Genomic DNA, 19,112 nt, shown 5'->3' with positions numbered 1-19,112 from the left:
AAACAGGTTGCAAAGTATGTAATCCCTAAAGACATTTTAAAAGCTTCCTCAGGAGTATCTCCTATATTTTATCTCTGCGTTCACTGGGAAAACTCACTTTCAAAGTCACCATGGTGCCAAGTTTTAAACAGTGAACATAGGAACACAAGAGGAATTGTATGAGGTCATAAGCTTGGTGAAGGAAGCAAAGACTCATGGGAGAAGTCTTTTCAACTGTTTAAGGCAGATAATCAATAGAAATGGCAACATTTCCTAGAACTAAATCGCAGACGCCATCTTTACTGTGGCCTCGAATATACCATTTCTATAAGGGAACAGAGGCATTATCCCGATGAAAGAACCAATTTTGAAAAAAGTTACTAATATTCCAGAACTAGGTGGCTGAGACAGCTTGGTGCACAAAAACAGTTGACGCCAAGCCTGATGACACAGTTCGATTCCCCAGAACCCAGAAGGTGGAAGGAGAGACCCAACTCCTTAAAACTGACCCGTGACATCGAATGTGTCTCTGAATGGACACACATGTGGGTAAACTCACACACGAAGTAAATAAGTGTGAAACGATTCAAAACAGCTACTCCTAGTCTAGAATTAACCAATTCCCATAGGACTGAAGACGGCCTACAACATAGTTTTTGATATTCAGAAATACTTACAATTTCAAGTTTTATATGTGTTTATGCAAAAGTTTGTACATGAGTATGTGTGAGTGCATGCATATGCTTGTGGGTGTGTACGTGTGTCTGGCTGTGTGTGTGTGCTAGAAAGCCATTCTTGCTAATATGTCCAGAGAGAGACAGGGAAAGAAGATCCCCAAGTCCTCTTTGGTGTGCTGAAGGCGGTGACAGATGTGCCCAGTCAAAGGCTGGTCTAACAGTCTCCTGAGGTATAACTTCATGGCAACTTTGTTGTCCTCTGAGATATTTAAATGGCAATATCAAATCCATAAGTATATATAATATACAGACACAGCAATGTATTTAAATGCACGGATACACTACTGTGTCCTTTAAATTAAATAATAAACATCAATTTACCTTGTGCACCTAGAAAGAAAATTAGTTCAATGTGTCTCCTTTTATGTGTCAGTTTAGGCTTATCTCTATCAACCGAAATTCTCAGAAAAAGAAAACAATGCAGATAAACTAGGAATTCTATAAGACTGACTGAGCAATAGGAACTTTGAAAAGTTGGAATGCTCAGATCTAAGCTAAATTGCCTTGGGTTAACATAGACCCTTAATAGCCCTTCTCCCCCATTTGTGACCTAATATCTTTGTGTAAAACCTTGAGGTAAAACCTCTGAAACACGTTCTTAGCTTACCACTAATTTTCACCAAGAGTTAAGCATGTCATCGGATAACACCCAAAACCTGTAGTACCATTCCCTCACTATGTTCTAACCCTTGCATTGATTTATAATTTTCTTTTGTTCTGTAACTATAAAAGTTTGTATAGCCTTGCCATCATTGGAACATGTAAATCCGACCTGGAAACCTAAAACTGTGTTCCCAGGTCATGGTCCCTCATCTATGCCTCAGAATAAACCATCCTATCTCCTTTAAAATGGGAGTTATACTTCTCTTCAAAACTGCACAGCCTCACTTGAAGTGGATGGCCCTTGATGGAATCATTACTGGCTGAGTTCCTGCCAGATCTGTTTATTCTGTTTTCCTCCTAGCAGGGGCTATTCTTTTGTCCTTAAACTATTGATTCATCCCCCAGATTCCGACTGCAGCCTCTGCATCCTCCGAGCTGCTCTCAGGGTCTCTGGCCTCCCGTGGTTTACATTCCAGTGGGAGAAACAGGAAACGGTGGTGCAGTCAGTGCCAGGGCTGAGGCTGGGGACAACGTGCTTTGAAAGCGTGAGAAAAGCCAGCGACCCCATTGCAAGTAGGGCAGAGTCTGGAGAGGAGTGGAATCTTCCTGGAAGAAGCAATGGGACCTGAAGAACTGATTTTACTGTGTGAAGAGGACCCAAAACCATGTTCTGGACAGAGGGAAGAGCACGCACAGGACCTCAGAGGACAGAGGGACTATGGCCAATAAGAGTCTACAGAGATCAAGGCTGACTGTATGTTCTAAGAGACTAGAGACAGAAGATAGAGGAAGTGATTTCCATTGCCTTAAACCTGATAAGCTTGACACTTCCAGCGAGCAGTAGAGAATCACTCAGGGCTCAAAGAAGAAAGCATATTGAGATTATTTTCATTTTAGGCAAATCATCAGAGTTAAAGAGAAGACTGGAGAAGTCAAAAAGGCTATCCAACCTCTACATACAGGAAGACCCTTCCTGGAAGGTTTCAGAAAACTTAAAAAGGCTGAGTCCTCCAAATGAAGCAGGCTCAATGAGGATAGGCTCAGATATTTGGTTATTGATTCAAGTTGGGGCGTGCAACTGAGAGAAAAGCCTTTGAACTCTCTTAATGATCAAGCCCGGTTCATCTCACTGTCTCCTGGATGGTGGAAGTACAAGCTAAAGAGTGTTCTATCAAAATATGCTGGAGGAACATTTTTATATGTAAGCTAGGACCTTAAATCAATATGTGAAAACCAATTCTTTACATCACAGTGGTGGATACAGGAAAACATTCCCCAAATGTCTTTCTGCTTGTTAGCCTGACCATAGCAAAACCACCTCCTCTACAGTAAAGCAGTGTCTTAGCAGAGTACGTTTGTCATAGCAATTTCAAAACTAGAAAGACAAAAACTCACATGTTCAAAAGGAATAAACAATAAAAATTTTGTAGTGTCCAAAATATATAGAAATATATAGCTTCATTTTTCACAATCTTAATCAAGGGGACATAAAACTTAATTTAAAGACACTAGCAAAGTTTTATCATTAAATTGTAAGTGAGCCATTTTTCTTTTGCAGCATCTGTGAAAGTGGGTAGCTTACTTCTTAGCTTGTTTCCAGTGTGAAAGCTCGTGCCTGGTGCTCTGGGCTGATGAAAAGCCGTGGCTGGGGAGCCCAAGGGCTTCCTTCCAGGTGAACTTCTGGTTTGCTAAATGAGCATATTGACAACCTAAATTGCTAGCTTCCTGCTGGTAGAGCAGCCCTGTCCACAGCCTAAGTCAGAGAATCTTCTTTTGTCATGAATAGTAATTAGTGAGGAAACTTGTGGCTCTGAAAGGGTGACCTTTGAGCCATTTCGTTCAGCCCTTGCTGTGACAACCTTAGCATCATTTCTACAGCTCAATGAGCATCATGGAAGGTGGGGGAAGGAACATTAGGGCCATAGAATGTGGAGGACAGCCATGAAACTTGGCATGTCCAGTACACTTGCAAACTCAGAGAAGCTGCGGTTGCCTTTTCTAGACTGAACTTGTCAGCATGGGTTCCGGAGGAAACCATGGGGCCCTGGCTTTCACAGGAGAGTTATTGGTTATTGGTAGTTGCGGCTGATAAGAAAGAGGGTAAAACTATTTTTAGTGGTGTAGCCACCAGCTCGTACTCACACCCACAGGGACAGTCTTGATTAAACCTAGTGGGTCCTAAAACAAAGCAAAACAGACAGATAAGCTAGTAGGAAGAAGACTGTTATAAGGAGTAGTTTTGTTAGAGACAGAGCAGGTTTGAAAGGACAGGGTGGGGGTGGGACCAGGGTCTACTACATAATGTACAACGTTGTCAAATAAGAATTATGCTTTTTTAAAGTGATGAGGGACCTCTCCAGCTAGGGCCCCGACAGCGGGACAAGGCAGCCTGAGAGCACAGAGAAACAGTAAGGCCTGGGCCCTTTTCCCTCAGCCCTGAAACAGTCAATCGATGGTCAAGATGACTACAGGTTGGGTAAAGGCACTGGGAAATCTACTTCGAGGTGTGGGCTGCTGTATAGATAGGGTCATCAGTTTCACCAACATTGACCACTGCTGGACAGATGGCCACACCAGTTGTGTGCATTTACTTCTCGATCATAAGACGAGGGTTCCGATCCCAGCACACACATGGGGGCTTCAGAAATTCCTGTAACTGCAGTTCCAATATGCCCTCTTCTGGCCTCTGTGGTACCTGCATACACACACACACACACACACACACACACACACACACACACACAGCACAGCACATTTTAAAAAAAAAACTTCTCTGGTAAGGTGACAGTGGTCAACAAAAAAACTTTTAAAATGGACTTTGCATTCAAAAATGTAAAATCCCCCCAACACTTTGAGATATCAAACTCTAATTAGTTTGAAATCATCAATTTAGAAGTCATCAGGTTGGCTTTAATTTTAGCAGCTATTTCATATGGAAGAGAAGGGTTTCTTTGGACAGCAGGACTTCAGTAAGTCCACAGCTGGAGACTGTAAACCAGCGTTCATCATGATTTAATGCTGCTTTAAGTTTATAAGAAAAATGTCCCTGTGTAAACAGCAGACATTTTGATTAAACACAAAAGTTCTTATTTTGGCTGTTAAATCAATAATGCAGCTGGCCTTGGAGTGGTTTACATTCTCCCCAAACTGGGCTTCGGTTCAGCTGGTCCTGCGCTGACATCACTTTCCAGCAAGGTCTCGGCACTCTCGGCAGTCAGGTTAGACACTCTTTGCAAACAAGCCCCATGAAGCTTGAGTGTTCACACGTTCATCCAGAGGGTCTCACAAACGCCAGAGCTCAAAATAGCACAGGCGGCCCAGAAATAGCATCTCGGCAAGTGTGGAATTTACTAGCACAGACTTCTATAGCAATTATTCAACACTGTAAGATAAAGGCCTTGGGTGGTGGTATTTGTTTTATCTTGTTACCTGAAATGGGCTTTGGGCTTTAGATTTATTAGATTTCCGTGTGTGTGTGTGTGTGTGTGTGTGTGTGAATGATCAACTAATTAGCAACTCTTAGGCAAAGAATTAGTTTTCCTAAGCAGGATACCCGAAACAATACCCGCAACCCCACCCCAACTTTCTCCTCGTAAGGAGGCCAGTCAGCACTTCCTGATTTAGGAGTACATTACAAAAAATAAAACTTTATTATATATGGAAAACGGAAAACCACACTGTTAAAATCTGTGATTCTTACTTAACGCAATTGAACAAATCATAATAGACCTGTGGACTCTAAGAATACTAATTGACGGCTTGTATATTGAGTTATTGAACAGAGACTAGGAAACTACATGAAGGAAAATGTTGGAATATGTGTAAGATCATCAAATAACTCAGTGTTGTGTGAGAATGGCCATTGTTCCTCTTCAGGAGCAAGACACTCTTGTCCAATTGGCTAAAGAGAAACATTCAAGAGCTCAAATGTACGAACTGACACCGAGAGCCTTCACTCTCAGGACCTCAAGTTTCTTACCTGCAAAAACTCTCTGACGTTAGATCCCAGGACACGCAAGATGGTGTCATAGCCAGACTCTTGACAAAAGACAAAAAACATCTTCCCGAACATCTGCAGGATTTCACCAGCATTGAGGTCTGTGTTGTAGGTTAGAGGGGAAAGAACAACAGGTAGAAACTGTCAGTGAAGAGGGAAACACAAGTCTAAATGATTTAACATGTCCATAATTGTACAGTATGAACATAGACTAAGGATCTCCAAAGAGGGTACTGGGACGATACTAGAGAAGACTGCGTGCTAACATGTCAATAGCATGATTCATACTACTAGCAATGGGACCTCTTTCTCAGCTCTCATAGAGACACACTTAATAGTTTATAATTATATGTTTAGTGTATTGTTTCTTTTGAGAAGCAGTTTATTCAAGTCAAAGACACAGGGCCAGTAAAATTTCCAATGGGTAAGGATGCTTTCTATCAAGTTTATTGACCAGAGTATGATGTCCAAGTCCCATGTTGTAGAAGGAAAGGACTCCCAGAAGTTCAATTCTGACCTCCACACAGGAACTCTGGGACATAAGCATCTGTATAGCACATACCACACACACACACACACACAAACACGTATACACACACTATAAATAAATATAACCCAATACTCCATTGCAAAATAACTTCTTTAATAAACATAAAAACATTTAATTACTTGTCATAGTGTATATCCTAATATCCTGCTTTGTTCTTAATATGTAGTGATTAATATTTCCTAAACTTTAAGTGGTTACTTTTTCTGTATGGCTTTTGACTGACATCTTATACAACATATGAGTGTAATGATTTATTCAACCACACTTCTCCTACTGAAAATCCAGACCCTTTGTGCTTGATTACATACACAGTTCTCAGAAAACCACTTACACAAAAATCCTAATAAGAAGCAGATCTCATATGTCTCTGGTGAAAATTCCTTAACAGTGTGGGGAGGCAGATGGAGCCTTCGGCATAATGCCTGCCTCACAAGTATGATGACTTGTGTTTGGATTCCAGCCCTCATATGATAACCAGATACAGCGGTGCATGGAACTCCAGCACCTGTGAGAGGGAGACGGGTGGGTCATGGGTCACTGGAGCCAAATCATGAGGTTCAAGTTCAGTGAGAGACCCTATCTCAGAAAATTAGGTGAAGCAATTGACCACAATGCAGCGTTGTGGAGCCTGGCCCAAACTGATGTATCCACAACACCACTGCTCTACCTGAGGCTGGGGAATCATTTCAGAAGAGGGACCAGAAAGACTGTAAAATCTAGAGGAATGGGAAGGAAGTTTGCTAAGAGATTGTGTCCTCTAAATATATCAGAAACCGTACCCATGAAGTCTTCCCATCGTGACTCAGACACAGGAGCTGCAAAAGGATGGCACTAACAGACACAGTAACATGGAAGGGTGCAGGAAGCTCATGAAACTTCCAGTATAGGGAGAACCACAGGCAACTAAGGAAGGCTTGTAGCAAAAGAAGCAGTCTTTCCCATGGAAAAGCACGCCAATTGGTATTTAATAACAGATGCTCATCCCTGAAAGCATATACATAAAAGTAGCTTTATGTGGTCTGAGCAGGTGCTATTCATGTATTTAGGAATACATGTAAGTGTGTGTGAGAGAGAGAGGGACAACAATAAACAAAAAAGAGGGCACGGATTTGAATGTGTGAGGGTATACACATGGGAGGCTGTAGAGAGAGGAAAAGGGATAGGGAAATAATTACATTATAACCTCAAACTTTTTTAAATGTTTGGAAAAAATGACAAACACCTGGCCCTGATTTCTGGCCTTGAGATGCACACATACACACAATACAGGCACACACACACACACACACACACACACACACTTGCCTCTCTCTGTACATGCACATACACACAAACACTTATACCTGACATACAAAAAGATAAATTTAAAAATATATTGTCAGAGTTTTAACCTATTTTAAGGGACTTGGATAGTATAAAATCAGTTCCCAAAGTTACCTTATCATTAAACTGAAAATGTCTTATTTCCTCTCTGGAACTCTTGGCCCAAATAAGATCTGAACAGATATTTCAATTTTGCAAATTTGAAAATTAGTAATTTAAAACCATCAGTTTGCTTCATATTTTATTTCATAATTGCTGTCTTCTTTTTATTAACCATCTGATAGTTTTGTTTCTAATTCACGAATCCTGTACAGTAGAGCTAAGAGTTTCATGGCTTCTGTACAGCTTACAGCCCCGATGCATATGAGCCCCTGGCACGTAAACACTCAGAACAGTTTCGCACCATGAGACCTGACGGAATTACACTTTTTTCAGTAATGGGTCTTACCTATGAATTCCCCTCCCCCTTTCTCTGTCACTCCTGTTTCACAAAGCTTATTATGGTAACACACATTTGGAAATATTTTCTACACTCTACATTTGATTGCTCACTCTGTGGGTTGGGGTTATAACCGGAGCTTTTATGACTGAAATATTAGTACTTGCATTTTCTCCATACAAGGCCTGGCAAGGGGAAGGGAGATCTCTGCTTTTCTTGTTGCCCACTAAACAGCGTATACTGGAAGGCTGGGCTTCCGCATAGCCCCGGCCTAGCATCAGACGATTGCCCCACCACGGTTGTTCAGGGCGCAGCTTGCGTCATCAGCTTGCGTCATCATACGCTGTGGTCTCGGAACACACATTCCTCTGTGAACCTGTGTCTGTTTGACCCAGAGAAGGGAAGATTCATTGAACCTACTGAGGACTTTGCTTGCCGCCGCCACCAAGTCGTATGTTTTGGAATCATCATAGATTATTCTGACAAGAAACTGGCCTTCTTCATCCAGCTGCGCCTCTTTTCTGGAAGACAGGAAAGTGTGGTGGAGATATAAGTTAGAATAAGACATCTGTCAAGATTATAATGACTGTGTGAATGATGGATCTATTTCTGGAACATGATTTGTGGAGGCAAAATTGCTTAAATTGACACCGTGCACCTAAAAATCTAGTGATTTAGAAGAAATTGCTATGCGCTTCTGTCCAAATCAAAGGAGGCATTGAGCCATATTTTAGTACTCTCATATGTAATGCAATGCCCAACACTATATATAATCAAAAATTCAGCAAATATTTATGGATTCCCTACAGGTGTAGGACACTGTCCTGGGAGCTGGGGATACAGACTTTACCAGAACAGACTGGAACCCACTTTCCTTGGAGCAAACATTTTCTGGGAGGACAAACGTGTATCTGTAAAAATGCAATGTGTGGATCAGGGGCAGCAGGGTATACGAGCCATGATTTCACCCTAGGTGACCATTCGGGTAAATAAAACATGGCCAGCTGAGACTGGACTGGGGAGGGCAAAGCCTCAGGGATGACAAGGAGGTCTCTGGCCGGAGCAACTGTCATCAGTAGCTGGTTTTAAACACATTAGGTTTGAGTTGCTGAGTGACCTAGTCAAACCTTCCCATCTATCTTTCGAACATTAAACACAGTAGCTCAAATTATACACAGTTAGTACAAGGAAATCCCAGTTATCATTTTTGAACGGTCATCAAGGTTCTATAAATACATTTTGATAGGATTTGGATAGCTTCTCTCAAATAAGTGTCCGAGCAGAGGAGGAAGTCATCCTTCAAAACAGGGCTGGGTGGAGAAAGCACTGACTAGTTCCCAGACAACTGTCTCCATGTGAAGTTCACACACAACGTGGAGAGTCGTCTGTGACTCAATCCTCCTCAGCTGAACCTCTGTACCCACACAGCCGCAGTGACACCTTCAAGGCCACCCATGGGCACACTTCTCTCAGAAGCCATCCAGTCATGGCCACTGCTCACTCTGTTTATTCAAGGGCCACCTCCCCATCTGTGTCAAGTCTTATGCACGACTGAGCATGGAACTAGTCCTGAAGACATCCTGTGTTCTTCAGAGCATGTCATTTATGATTCTGTTATTGCAATCATGCAGAGCATGATTGGGATGTTGTTTGCCCAGAACTCACAAGGTCTTGAATCCCATTCCCAGGACCAGGAAACATGATTTCAGAGTTCAGAATGTATTAGTTGGATGAAGTTAGGCAAATCACATATACAGCAGGAGCATGACAACTTAGCTTTTCTGAAACGTGAGGGAGAAAATAACCCATCTCCCATGGCTATAAGGACACAAAGCCATGTGAGTTTATGATCTAAACCATTAAAGCTGTGCATATTAAGATGGAGTTTCATATGTTTACTTTCTCATCAATGTTACATTCTCAATTATTAATACAAACTCAATTATTGAGGTATATGTCAAGTGTGGCCTTATTCTATGTCCCAAACATAACTATCAAGTGAAAGGAACATAGTTCTCCAAAGTGCTTACATTGGGACAATATGGAAAAATTCTGAACATGTAATGAACGGATGTGTACCCTTTGATAACGCAGTGATTCTGGTTAGGTGTTCTATTGCCGATGCAGGAATTCATAAGGCACAGGAAAGAAAAGAGCTAAAATTGAAATAACAAGCTTTTCTTAGCCTGAAATAACTACTGTCAATATTATAACAAGTTTTCTACACTTGAATATATAATGCTTTTCAATGCTGCTAATTTCAATGTCATATTTGATGGCTATCTTTCATTTCAACAAATATTTCTGGCTGCCTCAGTTTGCATTGTTTAAATACACTGAGTCTTGGCAGTGAGGCAGAGTGATTTTATTTTCTTCCACAAGTATAAATAACAAAATTATGATGAACATATTTGTAGCCAATTTTATTTCTATATAAAAACAGAATGAATTCCTAGGAATGGAATTGCTGGTTTAAAGGACGTGGCTGTGCTGATTTTGTTATTATCCCATTAATTTTTTATTGTGAACCAACACCAATTTTCACATGGGAATTTAGAAACATCTGACCTAAAATATGCATAAATGCTAATCAAGTCTACAATAAAATGTATGCTAATTCGCCATAGTCACATGTTCTGTTCACCCAAATGAATTAAATCAAATTACAGCATGTATTTTTATAATAAACTTAGTTTGTATAAAACACACACCCAGCCATAGTAACCTTTAAACAAAAGAGAAGCATCCACAATCCCTATGCGTAAAGCGGAGAAGCAGCTTTTTTGCAGAGAAATCCACTAGACAGGGCCAACCACCATCAGTTCCTATATCCTCTCTATTTATTGCAACAAGTTCCTTTATCTTCTGTTCCTAAAATGATCATAGAACATGCTCCCTGGAGGGGATTAAAGTCAGTCAGCAGCAGTGGCGACCAGAAAGTGTCTTCTTGTGGAAAGGTCACACTGAATTCCATTGAATTATTCAGACACTTAGGCCTCCTTATTAGCATCTATCTCAGAAGCCTTGGGGAATATCTGGTTGCTTGTTATCTTTTCTATTCCATGCCCCCAGAAGTTTTTTCCACACATACTCAATGCTTCTTATGCTCCAGGCTCTTCTTCAAAGCATTTTCATATGTCAGTAAAGAAAACTACCAAAGATACCGGCCCTAACTGACCCATAGATAGCTGGTAGAAAGAGGTAATATAAAAGATAGGTTAAACTCTATATTATGTTGTAGCATGATAGATGCTTCAAGACGAGAAGACAAGGGAGACACAATGAGAGTGGAGGAGAAGAAGGAAACAGTGAGATTCCATACTCCATGGAGTGGCACTAGGGTCTTCAGAGATGATGTGCTATGAGAGTCTTCAAAAGGGCAATTGCTGTCCACCCTCATGCATCCTGCCTTATAGAACAAGGTCTCTCCTCTCTGCAGCTCATTCATCTCCCTCCAATTTCAGGGGACATGGTAACTAGAGAATCACTGGAGACTCGACCCCACCCCCCAACTGTGCTTGGTTAACAGAAAACCTGAGCAGGATGAGGCATGAGCCACAAGGAAGGGGAGGCAGGCAGCGCCACCTGCAGACGCTACAGGAAATTCCCTGTCAGTGTTCAGCACCAGTCCTACTTTCTGATACGTTCATATGGGATCAGGGCTCACGGTGTCTAATATCTTAGCTTCCACGTGGTACAATGAGGTGATTAACGTCACCCTCCAGAACTCTTCATCACAGACCCCGACACCATCAGTCAGTGATCTTCATCACAGCCCCCCAACAGCATCAGTGATCTTCATCACAGGCCCCAACACCATCACAGTGATCTTCATCACAGCCCCCCAACACCATCAGTGATCTTCATCACAGCCCCCCAACACCATCAGTGATCTTCATCACAGCCCCCCAACACTGTCAGTCAGTGATCTTCATCACAGCGCCCGACACCACCATCAGTCAGTTTTCTTAAGGTCTTGAATTGCTCTTCTTCTTCCATTTCTACTAAACATTCTCTCTCTCTTCAGTTTGGGAGGGCTTCCCCCCTTCACTTCCTACCTGACCGAAATCACAGAAGGCGACTAGCAAATGTCAGCAAATTTAGGAAACAAGCTGGTAGCTAGATTATATAAGCAGCACACATTGTTCAAGTTCCAGTTCCCTACAATTCTGTCTCTTGCTTTGCTGACCCATGCTGTTTATACATTTTCCTTAAAACCAAAACCAAATGCACATGCCTATATCTGCTATATATAAAACATTTCTAATAATCTACCATTTACTTTTTATATGCAGCATTTCCTTAGACCTGGAATTACCCAAGTCCAGGTATACTCGCCAACTTTTCTAGACCCAATCACTGTTTTCAAAATCAACTCGAGCGTCAACCTTGCTTAACTTCTGCATCACATGGAGCAGCCCTTGGCCTGTCTACCATTTTGGTTTACAGGTAAAGCACACTGTGGGTTTTGCTGAGATTTATAATTTGAAATTATAAATAAATATAATTAAATTATAATTAAATATATTGGGCATACTTTTATTTACTTATTTATTTTGTTAACCTCTCTTAGAGGTTATTATGAGTCAATGCCCTTCTTCACAGCATGTGAAAAACAAAGAACTTCAGCACTTCTGCATGCAGGGGTGCCGAGTCCGAGGAAGTCCACTCCCTGGGTTTTCATTGCATGTCATGGGTAGAGCACCGCTTCAGTGCTCTCCTGCAGCCACTGGAGAGCACAGTCAGCCTTGGACTCACGCTCCACACCCAGTGGGCTTGACAAGTGAGGTCCAGGTGCTGGAGAAGAAAAATGAGGACGCCACTGGGGAGGAGGAAGAGGAAATGTCCAGGAGAAGACGGGAGAGGAGGGGGAAGACAAAAAGAAGGAAGAGGAAATGTTTAGGGGAGAAGCAAGAGGAGCAACAACTCAGAAAGCCCTAAGCATCATAAAATAAAGCTAGTGGGCTCTTTGCTGACTTGTTGGTAAAATGTATAGATTCTAATGGTCAAAAGCAAGCTCTGCTTCCCTATGTGACTTAAAAGTGTGGCTAAATTCTCCAATGGTGACAAAGTAATATAGAATTACATGCTGTGTTCACTAAAGTATTGTGCTATAGATGGGCGACATATTTTCCTTAAAGCTATTCATTTCCTCATTTTCACTGATTGATGGTTGTCGGTAAACTCATCTTCATATCTACTAATTACTTCCAAAAAATAGCTAGTGGGTAGATATATCAGAATAACGTTTTGTGGATTGACTGAAATAATCACCATCTTAATACACGTGTGCACGTTTTAAAACAAGGGAATGAACTCATCACTTATTCCTCATAAATGTCTATACTTTGGATTACAAAATCAAGCTATTCAGTATAACTGCACAAGTCCATAGTTCATGTTTAGTATTAAGTATATTTTGTATGACTTAAAGAAAAATAGATATACAATGAGTTCAAAATGGCCAAGTTTCATTTCTCATAACTGTTTAAGGAGATATCCCTTGATTTAATGTGTGAACACAGAAATACTGCCTTTGCTTCCTACCCTGAGCTGCAGCTCCTGAGCAATCCCCAGAAAGTGTAGTCCAGGGAAGGTCATGCCGATGGGTAAAGAAGCATCCCATGGAGGTATGAGAAGGGATGTTCCGAAATGGGACAGTCTGGGGTCCGAGGAAATGACGTCTCAAAACAAAGGTCAGCTCCCAGCCAGAAAATTCCACACTTACCAGACTCTCCTTTCCACCCAGCACCCCCTAGAGCTACTGATTCAGGAGTATCATTGGTGCACACAGATTTGGTCTTTCTAATAAATTCTAGCAATGCTGAGGAGAGAGGGAGGGAGGTGTAATAAAAACACTGAGCTGTATCTAGTCATTATGAAAATTAAAATGTTCCATTAGAAGCCACAGATAATAACTGTAAGCAACATTGAAACTGCATGTGGCTTTTTTATGTAAGTGACTGGGAAAAATAGTTGCTATTTTTCATTATCTAAGTGCAGTGATTTTAATAAGTCTCTGAACCCCCTAGGGTGCAACTCCAGTGTGAAGAATTTGCCCGAAGGAGAGACAGGTCCTTTAAATCTAGGGCCAGCTTCTATTTTGGACCTTCTTTGAAGCTTGGTTCCTGTAAGAAGCTGTCACTCGTGTATGCTCTGAGTGACAATGGGGTCTCAGTTCTAAACAAAACAATGCCTTCACTCTTGGTATATTTTTGTTTTCACTGTGACTTTCCTGACATGGGAGACCTGTCACAGCAATGACGGCAGATCTGAAAGTCACTCATAAATGTCTTAAATGAGCACCTTCCACGGTTTTATCAAACAGATGGATCCATTTGGCCATCAACACTGCCTGGGGAGCACCCGATCACAGCTCCCCTCAAAGCAAACAATCCACTCAAAATTTCGGTGGGTATGACTTTCTCTTACAGATGTGATGGCTGATTAAATAAAAATACCTTCAAATAGTAATAATCAGTGTCACCTGTACATACACTGGACCATTCCAGGAAAGCAAAGACTAATGAAGACACTAGCATACACGTAGGGATGGGTGGAGTCTTTGCTAAGTCAGCCCTCCCTGGGAAGGAGAGTACAGGTTCTCGCTGGGAGAGCCCATGGTAGGATGACTGGCAATCTGTGCCCCAGTCCCTACTCTGTGAAGGTGTGTGAGGGAGGCTCTTTAGTGTCTCCTGTTCCCTTACTTACAAAGCGACAATAAAGGAATTCGGAATGGATGTGACTGACGGTTTGTCATGGGTTGACAGCATTAGGATACAGTAGACCTATAAGGCAGCTGGCCAATATGAATGAGATATTGTAATCAAAATAGAATGGTGCGCTGCCAATTCCCCCACACACACGCCTAACTTCAGCATGACATACATTTCTCTACAATTTAGGACACTGTCCTTATCCAGCATCTCACAAATTAACGACCTAGATGTATTCTGAATCATATACATACATTCATACATACATATGATGAGTATGTTATACAAATGTTGTCTACTGTCTCCAACTAAGAGTGTAAAAACAATTTACATGCAAATGTATGTATCATATTCATGGAGAAAAAGAGGAAAATAGGGACACATGTAGTAAAAGGAAGGAATGGAGAGCACGTGCCTATCTCTAGGTTTTACCCTAAGAATGGTAAGAAGCCTACACTCCGCTGAGGCAGGTCAGATATTTGAAAAATTCAAAGCACACTCACCCATGACTAGCAAGGGAGCACAATGCTGAACATACGAAACAGTTCCTTTAAATGTCTTTGCTGCGGTAGGGCAAAGCTGGGAGGTGGACATTTATAGAACAAGGAGAGAACATGGAACAGAAGGAGGCTCAACTCCCCACATCATCATGGTTAAGTGACTGAGATCAGACCTCAGGGTGGGATGTTGAGGGCAAATGGGACACGATGCACACTGACCTTTGCCTTCCTTACTACTGTCATTAACAGTTTATAAAGAGAAAATGTCTTCCATTTTTCTACATACAAACGATAAAGGCAACGTTTTTGTACTATTTATTAGTGCACAGAGAGGCGAAGCAGCGAGCACAGAAGCCTCAGAGCTTCAGGTCTATGCTGTAGCCCAGGAACGGGGCTGGAGAGATTCCTCTTTATAGTGCTCATTTCCTTAAGTGTGCTTTCCTAGAGACATCTGCACAGCGTCAACCCTTAACTATCACCTTCCAACACGCCACAAGGAAACATTTGCCAGGTCCCTGTTGCTGGAGGAAAAAAGACATCGCAAAGGACATTGCTCTCCCAAACAGCAGCCATGTTTAGTTAATATTTGCCGTCACCCCATCTTGACATAGTGAGAGCAAAAGCATGGGGTTTCTGGGTTCTCTTCTAGTCCTCACTGGAACGCACACACACACAAAAAAGCATAGACCAGGCTAATATGATTCTGATATATACCTCTTGCGTACGCACACACACACACAAAAGGAAGAGTCTAAGGAAGTTAAGACTCCCCTCGACCAGCAGACAAAACAATCAGAATTGCTATGCCTCCCTTATCATGCAGGTGCCATGTTGTTCCCAAAGTGGTATGGATTCTAGAAGATTCTGTTTAGACAGCTCAGCAGCAGCTGTGAGGGCTAAGTAGTTAGGCAGTTTGCTTCCTAGCATCAAGCAAACATACACAGTGTGTCTTCCTCTGGCTTTCAGGCTACCTGGAATAATTTTCTACAGAAAAAGGTCTCATCATGCACAGCTAATTTACTTATTTTTTTTTTTTTTTTTTTTTTAGCTTTTAAAGGATTCTGTTTAATTCTCAGAGGTTGTTTTCGAGTAAGAAAATGAGTATGTTGTATTTATAGTTGGTAACTCTTCTTGGGTAAACACATCCAGAAGGTCTCAGAGGATTGGCTCCAAAGTAACTTGTGACTTTTCAGCCTCCTACACCTGATGCCCCTGACAGTAGTCCTTTAATTTCTGCAAAATGCAACTTCAGAGTGGGAAAAAAAAAGAGAAAGGACAACAATGACAAACACATTGAGCTGGAAAGTCATTTCCTGTTTCAAATAGATATCGCAGCACTCAGCTGAAAATACATACAAGAAACAGTTCTAGAAAGTTTAAAGAGCTTTCTAATATGAAGTTCCAGTCATACTTTCAAACACACAAGCTTTTTCCTACCTGGACTCATAGAAATTTATTTATCTCACCCCATCATGGATGTGAAAATGCCATAGAGCATGCCAGATTATGGTGATACCCTAGTTTGCTTGCTTTCATTGGTTTTGATAAACTCAGTGTAAAGAGCACATGCCAATCTCAGTGTAGATGGCACGGTGAACTAACCATCTTCCTGAAGTCTGCAGAATGCAGAAGATGGGCACAAGGCAGACACAGGAAGCCTGGCAAAGAAGGTTGTTGTAGCGTAGGGCGAGGGGAACTCATAAGGACCAAGAGGAAAGAAGCAAGGCCAAGGGATAGTCTGAAGCAAATGAGAGCAGCCAGTGTATGGATAGGGTAAAGGAGAAAGAAGTGAGGTGAGCACCTCCACCAAAGTGAAAGGAAACACTTAGGTTGGAAAAGCACGCAGGCACAATGGGCTATTGTTCTTGGTATTTTGTCCGGGTGTAAAGTGCTAGGCAGGATCTTTAGCATTGAGCCACACCCTTAAAGCAGGCCACTGTTATTGAAATGGAGCTTCACAGCTTTCAGGCGTGCTGCAGAAGAAAGATGTTGAAAAACCCAGTTAACGGAGGGAAGTGGAAAACTCTGGCAGCTAGTTAAGAACCATATTAAGCATGTTTCCAGATACTACTGAAGATACTGCAACAACCAAGGCTATCAATTTTCCCATATGCAACTGAAACTTGGAAAGCTTGAGCAGGTTAAGAAGCCATGTAACTATCCTAATTTTAAAAAATTGCTTATTTGGACCCTAATATTAATTCATAATCAGCAAATTCAACTACACATACGAAATTCAAACTGGAATAACAGTACATGCTATCCAGCAGTCAAGCCATTTCCTTATTTGAGTGACAGACAGGAAAAATTTTTTTAAAATGATTAAGACTAAAAATATCCTGATATCTCTAGACATTTTCAAGGCAAGAGTGACATCATTTGCTTTTCTGTCCTCGGTGCCTGAATTGTTAACCTATGTTCATTAAAGATAAGCTTAACAATGAAAGAAAGAGAAGAAGAGCCGGTGCATGAAGCGCCCGTGCATGAAGCGCCCGTGCAGCAGCTTGAGCAAAGCCATGAAAAACACATGGAAGGCGACGGACCACAAATTAACAACAGTGTCTGTTAACTAAAATGATATTGCAATAATTCTAGAACTTACAGATTTCATACCAACATTTGGATTTAACTGCTTATTTCTAATCTCTCAGAAAATCTGATACAAGGTAGCCAGTACTCTGGCCTGATCACCTGTAGGCAAGTCAGTACAGTTTTCTGAACCGTGGTGTGTGGAGAGGGAGGGGGTTGTGTTTTGTAGTGTTTTGGATCCCACCACTGAGTTACATCTTCAGCTACATCTACCACTTGTTTTAAATAGACTTCTAATCAATTTAGAATGTACAGCTGCTTGAATCCACCTTTAGAATTCATGTATTTTCGAGGGTAGGCAGAGAATCTCCGAGCTCACTGGCACAATATAGTTGTCAGGTTAATCAGGGCTGATGCAGTGTAACAGAGGCAGACCTATCGAGTGTTTAGAAGATATGGCATAAAGTCTGACTACATTTTCTAAATGAATGATAGGTATTTTTTTCTCATCCCTTAGGAGACATGGCTTCTTTAAGAGGATCATCTGAAAATCTGAAATAAATTTACAAAGCAAGATCTGAAGTGGATTTGGGAGCAGGGCTTGTCTCTTACTCTTTTATGTTACTACATAGATCAAAAGTGAGCAATGACGCTATATCCAGAACACTGGATGTTCCCTGGTCCAAAAGATAGCAATGACATTTATATAGCTACATTTGAGAAGTTATACAGATACATCCACAACATCCTGAAGCTGGTCTTGGAAGTAGACACTAACCCTTTTCTGTCTGTCACTTTGAGAGGAATTGCCTGGGCTTGGGTTTGGGGCAATTTTTACTGAAGAGGGGAGACAAAGCCCTTGGGAGTAGGTGATGCTTATGATACTAATTCATGTGGTCGCCGAGTTTCCAAGGAGGTATTTTCTTGCTCATAGTCATCTAGAATTTTTATCTGGAATCTATTACTTAGAGTTTTGTCATTAAGTGTGTGACTTCCTGTCTCATAAAGAATGGATGTCCACTTCCTACTAAACTAAAAAAAAAAAATACTACAAAACATGTTATAAATATGCAATTAGACAGTTTTTCACAGATCAAAAAAGAACATAGAAAAGTTTGTTTCGTATGGGGGCAAAACGATAAAACAGCTCTTCTCTCATATATTCAGACTTCCATAAAACTGACAGCATCTTGGGGAATGGCTGCAGGGGAGGCTCAGGAATGGGAGGGGCACCGTCATAGCAATAGCCTTTGGCAGTTACATTTCTCTCACACTCAGTAAGCATCTGCTGATTGGGCAGATGCTCTTCCAAGAAGCATCCAGCAGCATCTGGGGAAGTCAGGCAGGGTAGCAAGGAACCCTCAGTGCAGAGAGCCAAACCAGACTGTCCAGCACATATGCAAAACTGCACCCATGACTGAGGAATGCCCTCCTAAAGAGAAAACGGGCAACTGAGTGGCCAACACTATTCTAGTCCTCTGGTAAGGGCACCATCCTCACAGTAATTTCAGAGAAAAATGATCTCTATGACCTGGTTCATATTTACAAGAAGTGTTTTGGACGATTGGCATTATTATCACTTGGCCAATTAAGACTTTTGTTCAACCATACTTCAAAATAAGTACACATGTCTGTAGTCCAGGCCCATGAGGGGCAGAGACTTGGAAGACTGTTGTGCTGTTGTGAGAACAAGCCAATCTCAACTACATGGTCATCTCCATTCATTCAAAGCTACATAG

General features: G+C 41.5%; 1 protein-coding gene across 1 annotated transcript in view; it reads right to left on the bottom strand.

Moving 5' to 3' along the window:
- Gucy1b1 (guanylate cyclase 1 soluble subunit beta 1) overlaps window positions 1-19,112 on the bottom strand; it is a 44,426-nt gene that overhangs the window by 22,737 nt on the left and 2,577 nt on the right. Inside the window, exons 3-4 of the mRNA XM_038348324.1 lie at window positions 8,049-8,149; window positions 5,299-5,417 (exon numbers count right to left, since the gene is read on the bottom strand). Coding sequence (XP_038204252.1) covers window positions 5,299-5,417; window positions 8,049-8,149 — 220 coding nt within the window. The remainder of the gene's footprint in view (window positions 1-5,298; window positions 5,418-8,048; window positions 8,150-19,112) is intronic.

This window comes from Arvicola amphibius, chromosome 11 (assembly GCF_903992535.2).
Source record: "Arvicola amphibius chromosome 11, mArvAmp1.2, whole genome shotgun sequence".
Lineage (NCBI taxonomy): Eukaryota > Metazoa > Chordata > Mammalia > Rodentia > Cricetidae > Arvicola > Arvicola amphibius.
The sequence above is the reverse complement of the archived record's forward strand: the minus strand, read 5'-3'. Positions and strand labels throughout refer to the sequence as shown.